This window comes from Heterocephalus glaber, unplaced genomic scaffold (assembly GCF_053883595.1).
Source record: "Heterocephalus glaber isolate CG9 unplaced genomic scaffold, H.glaber_assembly_v1.0 deba00000122, whole genome shotgun sequence".
NCBI lineage: Eukaryota > Metazoa > Chordata > Mammalia > Rodentia > Bathyergidae > Heterocephalus > Heterocephalus glaber.
Genome location: NW_028258138.1, coordinates 83,253,748 through 83,263,535, shown reverse-complemented (window position 1 = coordinate 83,263,535; position 9,788 = coordinate 83,253,748). Strand labels below are relative to the sequence as shown.

General features: G+C 47.4%; 1 protein-coding gene and 1 pseudogene across 1 annotated transcript in view; both read left to right on the top strand.

The window, feature by feature from the left end:
- The first annotated feature begins 528 nt into the window (after positions 1 to 528).
- Gldn (gliomedin) overlaps positions 529 to 9,788 on the top strand; it is a 59,929-nt gene continuing 50,669 nt past the window's right edge. The window contains exon 1 of the mRNA XM_004835412.3: positions 529 to 927. Within this exon, the coding sequence (XP_004835469.2) occupies positions 544 to 927 (384 nt within the window). The 5' untranslated portion in view covers positions 529 to 543. The remainder of the gene's footprint in view (positions 928 to 9,788) is intronic.
- LOC147830540 (glucose-induced degradation protein 8 homolog pseudogene) lies at positions 5,710 to 9,468 on the top strand (annotated as a pseudogene).

Here is a 9,788-nt window from a genome sequence, read left to right as displayed (position 1 = left end):
TCCCTGACAGGTTCTGCGGGGTGGCCTTGTAATCCTCGAGGGCCCTGTCCCCCTGTCCCCGCCCATCCCCTTCCTGGGGACGTCGCGTGGGGTCTTCAGTGGCCGCGTGCAGCCCGTGGCCTGGGGGGGGGGGGCAGCAGCCCCTCCAGGCCCAGCACGGACCTCGGAGCGGCAGTGGGCCTGCGCGGGATATGTGGCACGCTGGCCTTGCTCTCCGGAGGAGGTAGTGTGGGGGCGAGGGGCGGCCATAGGAATTCCTGCCCGCCCCCTCCGTCTGGCCTCCCGGCCGGTCTGGCTGAACAGTGCCCCCGGGGGCTGGAGAGGGAGCCTGCGCGGACTCCAGAGCAGCAGCCGCTCCCCGCCCCGACCCCGCCCGCCTGTCCCCTGGGCGGCTCGGGCGCCGCCGCGACTGTCCCCAGCCCGCCTCGCAGCCAGGCCAAAAAGCGGCGTGACCCGAGGTCCTGCCACAGCGCCCGGCCCGCGAGGGTATAAAGCGCGCCCTGCACGGCCCTGCCCAGCCCGCTGGCCGGCCGAGGCGCTCACATGGCGCGGGGCGCGGGGCGCGGGCGCGGGGCCGCGGGCTGCGGGCTGCGCTGCGCGCTGGTGGCCCTGGCCGTGCTCTCGGCCCTCAACGCAGCGGGGACCGTGTTCGCGCTGTGCCAGTGGCGCGGGCTACGCGCAGCCCTGCGGGCCCTGGAGGCCGACCGCGGCGAGGACGCGGCCCTACGCGCCTTCCTGACGGAGCTGCGTCTGGCGCGAGGCCGGAACCCCGACCCCGGCCCGGCCCCGGACCCCGATCCAGACCCCGGCCCCGGCCCCGACCCCGCGAGCGCCGCGCGCGCCAAGCGCAGCCACGGGGAGCCCGCGCCGGCCCTGCGCGCCCAGAGCCAGGACACGCTGATGCTGATGACCTACTCCATGGTGCCGGTAGGCGCCCGGCCGCGCGAGGGCGGGAGGGTCCCACCTGCCCGGGAGGGGGTCGGGCCTCGCCTCCCACGTCCTGGGTCTGCAGGACAGTGAGAGCCTGGCGGTGTTTCTAGAGCCACTTTCCTTCCCAGCTTTGGGCGAAAGTTTTCCCTGCCTGCCCTGGCCTCTAAAAGACCGAGCGGGTGCTTCTGAAGAGCCACAGGTTTCTTCAGTCCAGGGGCCTTGTCTGGCCCACTCGGGTGGTCAGGCTTCCACCCGGCCTCCGCTCGTCCCCCCGAGGTGGCCCACAGAAGTAAAAGCCAGGCCTGACTTTCCCGCCCACCTGCCGCCCAGACGCCGAGGACGTCTCTCCTGTGCCTCAAGTGGTTCCAAAGGGGGGAAATCAATACGAGCAATTTCCTTAAAATACATTGGTGGGCGCTGGGTTCCGAAAGGGGGCTGCAGTGGGCTCCCGCAGGCCACGGAGCTTGGGAAGCCTGGGTGCGCACTCCCCTCGCAGCATGCGCACCAGGCGAATAGGGTGCGTTGCTTTCCTCGGATTTCCCAAGGAATCTGCACTGCACACACATGCACCCCAGATTTAGAAAGCCTAGAGAGTCTTTAAAACAAACCACCCTAAATCTTTAAAAAATGTCTTTGGTTTGGCTGATTTTTGACTCAGTAATTTTTTAAAAACTAGATTTTATTTAGATCATGTCGTAGCTCCCTGTTCCATCTCATAACCCCTTGGAATCACTGTGGTCCGTTTCACTTTATAATTAGAAAGTTTTAGTGGTCCCCTTGGGTGGAATGAGCCGTACTTCAGAATCCTAGTTATCTGAAGAGAAACCTACTTACAGCCTTTTGTTATCACAGAAGCTTTTAGATATCTCGCATGCGCATAAGTTTAAAACTACAAGCAAGTACTGCACACTTCAAATGCATCTCTTGAGAAGGATCAAGTTTTCCATTCCTAGCTTCATTTTTTTATTCATATTATCATTTAAAAATCTGAGTCTAAGCAAAAATTTCAAAAAAATATTTAAAAAGACCACTGTACCCTGGCACAGTGGCTCATGCTAATAGTCCCAGCTAGTGGGGAGACTGAGGCAGGAGGATCATAAATTTGAGGTCAGCCTGAGCATCTTAGCAAGATTCTGAGTCAAAATAAGGGTTGGTGATGTAGCTCAGTGGTAGAGTGCTTGCCAAGCATGCATGAGGCCCGGGGTTCCATCCCTAGCATCACACACACAAAAATTGTAAAATTAAGAAAACTCCTCAGGGGGAGTCTCTCCTCCTCTCTCTTAACTTTTTGCACCCAAATTGCAAACTGTATCAGTCACTAACATAAGAGAATGTAGAGACTTATTTCTGTCACTGTGAAAGTTAGATTTACTTCTAGGTACCTAGCACCAGCACCACCAGCACTGCTACAGGTTCAGAGAGCAGAACCTGGCTAGATTCAGGCTGGCAGGCATTTGCAGATGAGCACAGCATGTCCCTCACCCTCCATGTGTGTGTCTTGCCCTCTTAGAGTCACCGAGGAGTTGCCACAGGACAGGAGGAAGCAGCAGTCATACTGCTGACTTTCCTCTTGGGAGAAGTTCTCGGGCAGTGTGCTTAGGAATCCTCTAGAAGCTCCTTAGAATACAGATTCCAGTGAGCACCCTCAGACCTGCAGACTGGTCATCTCCAGATTTGCTTCCTTGGGGAGTCCCTTGGCCCCCACCTCCCCTTGGGGGGTCTTGTGCAGGGGATGCACTGCAGCTGTAACTGCTCTGCACACAGACATCCTGGGGGCCTTGTTCAAATGTGGATGGATTCAGAAGTGCTAAGAGCCTGCAGCGCTAACGGCTCTCACCATAGGCCACATAGGCCACAGAGAGGTCCCAGAGCACTGGTGCCCCTTGGAATCATGGGGGCTGGAAGATTTGCCAATGCCTGAGCTGCACCTGCAGAGACCCTGAATGAACCATTTGCAGTGTGGCCTGGGTGGGGCACACACTCACCAACAGGCAGGAGCTTGCCGCGACTTCTCTTAGCTGGGTTACTTTATCCTAGCAGTATTCTCGCCATTAGTCTTCATACATTTTCTCATCCTTACTGTTTGCTTTTCTCAGAACAGGAATTAGTCACATGAAAAAAACAATTTTTTAAAAAATCACTGGGTGCCTCTACTAGAGAAATTCTTAAGAGAAGGATCCAGTGGAATAAATATGTCTGCCAGATAGCAGGTGCACATCCACAGCTGGATTTACACCATTCCCGGCCTTTCATACAGCACCAGATCTCAAATGAGTGAGATCTGAGGGCTCCCTCTGAGGTCTGATGTCCTTAGAGATCCAGGAACAAAGGAACAAGCTCAAGGCAGACTGATGGCAGCATTTGGAAAAGCCTTCCAGAATGGTTTGTTTATCCAAAAGTGCCTCCTCCAGCTAACTGACACTTCACGTTTTTGTGCTTGGCTAAAAGCACTTCACTCAGCAGGGTAATTCTGATTAGCACATTCTGACCAGAAGCTAGTTGGGAGCTGTAAATGAGTTTGTTTAAAAGGCAGGATAATTAATTATTACTTAAGTACAGTTAATTTGATACAGCCAGGCTTATTAAATCTTTAAAAAGCAAGTGAGTACTTTGGAAGACACTCATTAAGAAGAGCAGTGGGGGCCAGGGATTTAGCTCAGTGGTTCCGCCGCCTGCCTCATCCCGAGTTCGATCCCCCCCACAAAAAAAGAAGAGCTGTGGGTAGGGCTTGGGAAACACTGGGTCAGGCCAGAAATGGGAACAAGACCCTGTGAGTGGTAGAGAACAGAATTGAGCCACCTGCCTCCAACTCCTGCAGGACGTGCTGGCACTGCTGTGTCTCTTTCTTCTGAGCCCTTGTGCTCTTCTTGCTTCCCTTCAGTCACTCACACCCTCCCCCTTCATATCTCACCTTTACTGCTGCTCTGGTAGCTTTATCATCCTATCTTTTCTTGCCTGAAATCTACAGCATCTTAGGGGAGTTTCACCAAAATTGAATTAGGCGAACAGGGTATGAAGGTCCTCACTGCCAACCTGGTTGGCTTAGGGTGGCCAGGGTATTAGTACAGCACACTTCTGGGTGTCTGGGTGGGGCGTGACCTTGGCATCCGTGTCTGCATTGCCCCTTGCTCTCCAGTGCTTTCCCCTGCTCTGCTTCCCACCAGGCTCCACCAGGCCCTTTGTCATGATGTTTCTGTCTTGGAGCTGTCTGACACTGGACTGAAGCCTCTGAAACTGTGAGCCAGGTAAACCTCTCCTGTAAGCTGTGGGCGCTGGGTAATTTGTCCCAGCAATAGGAAAGCTGATGAATACACATTGTGAAGATGGTCGGCACTGAGACTGGCAAATGTACATTTAATGATTGTTGTCCTGGGAGAGCTAAATGTTTTCTGGACCCAGGGCATTATTCAAAACATTGTATTAAGACAGTCAGTCTTACTATTTCAAAGTAGCAATTGCAAATCCAAATTACTTATTTAAGGAAGGTAAATATGATTTAATGATTGTATCACAGAAAGGGCATTTGACAAAATTTAACACCTATGCTTGATTTTCTAAATATATAATATAGTAGAAATCAAGGGATTATTCCTTAACATAGTAAAATGCAATTCATATCTCTTACACCCAAAAGCAGCTTTCCACTTGTGCAGAGAGATCCTAGAGATGACCCTAGAAATAGTATTAAGACAGGATACCTACTGTCACCCTTAGTATCTCATATTGTCCTAGAAGGATTACCCAGAGCAATGAGACAAGGGAAAGTCCTCTAAAAGTGTTGGGAGGTGAAAGTCTGGCTATATTCAGATCATAAGTTTATATGCCTGAAAAAACCCAGAGAATTTGTCGGTGACCCACTACAAACAAAAATGGAATTCAGTGAGAGATGAAATATAAAAGTATTACAAAGAAATCAAGAGACTTCTTATATCCAAACCACAATCAAACAAACGATACAATGGAAGAAAAGATGTGCAAAACTTACGTGTGTCTACATCTTATCTTTGGTGTTAAGAACAGGCTAGGGGACCATTCCTGAAGATCACAAAAGGTTCAAACCAATAAGTTCAATAAATGTTTTTTTGGAACAATATTAAATTAACTGTCCCTAAGTTTATCAGTCTAAAGCTACTTCAACATGAAAACACTAGTAGATTGTTTGCTTGCCTCTGGGATTAGACAAACTGATTGTAAAGTTCACATGGAAAAATGAAGTTGCCATGAAGGCTTAGCAAGAAAATGTCTGGAGGAAAAAAAGGAGAAATAGGAAGGACTAGTGCTATCAGATATGAAAATATAACCAAAACCTGAGAAATTAAAACAGTGTGGGAAACAAACAGAGCAATGGGACAGAATAGAGTCCATCACTGGTTCCAAACATGCACATCAACTTAGTGCATGACAAAAACAGCACCTCACATCAATGGGGAAGAATGAAGAATGAGTTTAATAAATGATATTGAGAACAGCAAGCTTCTGGGGAAAAGTTCAGAAAACCAGTTGTATTCATACAATGTGTAGTTTAACAAACTGTAAATGAGTCAAATATATATGTTTTCTAAGTGAAACTAAAATAACTGAAAGAAAATGTGAATAAGTTCAATTTAAATCTTAGAACTGCAAAGACATGGGCTAGGGATGTAACTCAGTTGTAGAACACTTGCTTAGCATGTACAAGGCCCTGGGTTCAATGACCAGTTCTGGGAAAAAGGAAAAAATATATTTATATATATATATTTTTTAAATATATATATAAATCTGTCTTACTTTACTCATTGCTGAGACAAAGTACCTGACACCCAAGGTTAAAGGCAGATTTCTTTTTAGCTCACAGTCTGTAGAGGTTTCCATTCATAGTCAGTGAGCTCCAAGGCAGGGTGGCATGGCAGAAAGGCCAGGCAGAGAAGAAATAGTCCATAGCATGGCAAGCAGGATACAGCAGCAACAAGCCTCCCTTTCCCATTTATCCCATGCAGGCTACAAGCCTTTTGGGTGGTACCACCCACACCCAAGGTAGGCCTTCCCATTATCCACCAGAACTATGATAAACCATAGTGGACTGGATTAGTGGACTAGTGCAGTACTACAAACCCTTAAGCCCAATTTCACACACCCCAGATCCAGCCACTTCTGAAAAACCCCACCTATGACTGCATGTGGCTTTGAGGGGACATCTAGACACAAGCCATAAATACACACACACACACACACACACACACACACACGCAGAAAGAGACACAGAGAATTGCAAAGGCCTTTCAAACTATATCTCAAAAGCCAGAAGCAAACATTAAGTAAATAAATTTAACTACATTTTTAAAGCACATGAAACCACAACAGAACTTTAACATTACAAGCAACAAAAACATCATAAACAAAGATAAAAGATAACTAACAAACTGGAAAAAAAAGTATTTGCAGCACTTATAAAAGATATAACCTTCTGCCTCCGCCTCACTCTGCTTGGCGCCTGCCGCTGCTGCTCCTCCCCGGCCCCGGGAGCGGCCCCGGAGCCCCGCAGCCCATACCGTGTAGTGCGGGAGGCGGGATCAGCACGAAATAAATCAGAATGAGTTATGCAGAAAGCCCCGATGAAATCACAAAAGATGAGTGGATGGAAAAGCTCAATAACTTACATGTCCAGCAAGCAGACATGAACTGACTCATCATGAACTATCTGGTCACAGAGGGCTTTAAGGAAGCATCAGAAAAACTTCAAATGGAATCGAATTGAACCAAGTGTGGATCTAGAAACACTTGATGAACGGATCAAGATTCAGGGGATGATTCTGAACGGTCAGATTCAAGAAGCCATCGCCTTGATCAACAGCCTCCATCCAGAGCACCTGGACACAAACCGGTCTCTTTACTTTCATCTGCAGCAACAGCGTTTGATTGAGCTGATCCGCCAGCGTAAGACTGAGGCGGCACTGGAGTTCGCCCAAACACAGCTGACAGAGCAGGGCGAGGAAAGCAGAGAGTGCCTCACCGAGATGGAGCGCACACTGGCCCTGCTGGCCTTTGACAGCCCCAAGGAGTCACCCTTCGGAGACCTTCTCCACATGATGCAGAGGCAAAAGGTATGGAGTGAAGTTAACCAAGCTGTTCTAGATTATGAGAATCGTGAGTCAACACCCAAGCTGGCAAAATTAGTGAAACTACTACTTTGGGCTCAGAACGAGCTGGACCAGAAGAAAGTAAAATATCCCACAATGACAGACCTCAGCAAGGGTGTGATCGAGGAGCCCAAGTAGAGCTGGTGCCGGCAGACCCTGGCACTGCTGATGGCACAGGACTCACTTCCCCTCGGACTGTGACAGAAAGACTTTCCCTGCAGTAGAGAACCCTTCACCCCTTTGTACTTTTCTTTTTGACCCAGAATCTTTTTTCAAAGGGAATGTGTCCCTTTTAAATGCTGGCAAACCCACAGGAAAGACACTTTAGGAGTCTGAACGGTCTACGCACTATGGTACATCCTCAGGATTTCGACAGGTTGCTGGTTACTGTCCCAGTGCTCCTGGTGTTTCTGACCCCTGAGAGTTTAACTTGTCATTGAGTGCTGCATTATTAGGGAATATCGGTTAATTTAAGGCCTCCCATTCAGAACACATGATCATTCTTTTGCTTTATGTTAGCTCACAGGCAGACAGTATGTTCATTAATTTTTCTAAGTCCTGTCAGGCCTTTATTTTCAGTTTTTCCTTAACCCTTGTTTTTCATTTATTTTTTGTTTTGTTTTTCATAGGAAAAAATATATAAATTTGTAAATCCTAATTCAAAGATGACTTTTGTGCGAGGGTCTTGAGTTTGACTTGTTTTTCCCTTTTGGTCCGAGCTGTGTGGCTTTGGGGGAGATGTGTATGAGGAGTGGGGCTGTGTGGTTTTTAATTTTTTAAATATGTATTTTGGTGCTGTGTGTGAAGAGAGACTTGTTTATAGCAGATCAACGAACCATCTCTTGTAGGCATATTTGTTGAAAATAAAGGTTTCACTTTGATTTCAAGAATGACCAAAAAAAAAAAAAGAGGGATATAACCTTTCTAATATATGTAGCACTACTGATGACAAGGACTTTTGTTGTTGTTGTTACTGGTCTTGTTGTTGTTTGTGGCAGAATCTCCCTATGGAGTCCAGGCTGTCCTTGAATTCTCAGTCCTCCTGCCTCCATGCTGAGATACAGGCATGTGCCACCACCCTGGCAAAAATAAGAAATTCAATAGGAAAATCAGCAACAAAAGTAAGAATCCAATAAGAAAACTGACCATACGGTTCTCAGGGAAAAAAAAAAAGAAACAATGGAAAATGTGTGTTAGCCCATGGAAAAAGATCTCTTACATTTAAAATGCAAATTTCAACTATCCTGAAATATTATCTTCACCTGTAACAAAGGCAAAATTACAAAAGTTTGACAACCTGCTCTACTGAGGAAGCTGAAGGGAAAGACTTGCTCTTGCATTGCTGTTTGGTGTGCAGACTGGTACAACCCATGTGGAAAGCAATTTTTGGTAACACCTAGAAAAAATAACAAGCACATTTACCTACTAACCCAGCATTCTCACTCGAAGAGACTTTTCCTGCACAACGGATTTCCACCTGTGAACAGCATGTCCGTAGTCATCCATGCAGAATATTCTGGAAAACAAAAGGCTATAAATTACCACATCCACTAATCCAGGACTAGTTAAATAAGCTGAGCTATGCACACACAGCTAAACAGCTATAAAGCAAGAATGAGGAAATTCTCCATTCCTGCTTGGAATAATCCCCAGGATATATTCCACATGAAGAAAACAAGGCAGAAAAATACATGTATTGTATTACCTTGTGTAAGCAAGAAGGGGAAAATAAGTGAAAAAAACAGCAAAAGTCCTTCCTTATGGAATATGGGAATAGGCCTTTCATTGTATAGCTTTTTGTACTGTTTTTTTTCCTTTGGTCTCTGTCTTTTTTTTTTTTTTTTTGGTACTGGAGATCAAACTCGGGACCTTGCACTTGCGAGGCAGGCAGCAGAACCACTGAGCTACATCCCCAGCTCTGGTCTCTCTTCTTAACATGAGGGGAAAGTTCCATAAGCTCCAGGTTGCATGCCGGCCACTACTGAGCAAGACAGGAATGTGCCAAGCTGAGGTTCCATCGTAGTCCATTTTCTGCTGCTGATACCAAGTAATTTGTAAGGTATAGAAGTTTATTTGGCTCACTTCTGGAGGCTGGGAGGTCCAAAGCACGGTACCAAGCCTCAGGCAAGGGCCTTCTTCCTGAATCACAACGTGGGCCAGGGCACTGCACTGCAGAAGAGAGCAAGCTTGCTGACTCAGCCCCCTCTTCCTCTCCTTAAAAAGCCCCGAATGGCATCACAGGAACTCATCCTTAGGGCCTCACCTGACTGGGATGACCTCCCAGAGGGCTACCTTCAGGTACTCATTGGGGACCAGAGACAGAGCATTTGAGGATTCAGTTTCCAGCAGGAGAACCTCAGGGCCTGTTCAGACCACTGATGGTTGGTGCCAAGAGCCAGAGCCTGGCATGCCTGATTTTCAGTTTTTCTCAACAGTTAAAAGAATTTTTTTCTTTAAACTGGCTGATACTATGTTAGCCAAACAACATTCACATTGTTGGAGGACATGTCAGGACATTCGGTCATGAGTCTGTAGCAGTCTCCTCTCATAAACATGAGTGGTTTTGAACAAAGCTGGCTTTATTCCGCTTGACCACAACCCTGTTATTTACCAGTCTGGCTCTGAAGAGTTAGTAGTACTGTGTCACTGTTACAGTTGTTATTATTGATTGAGGTAGAAGTGGTTTTTCACATTTGGTTTGATTTGGGTTTTGTTTTGTTTTGATTTTTTCTCTGCTTTTAA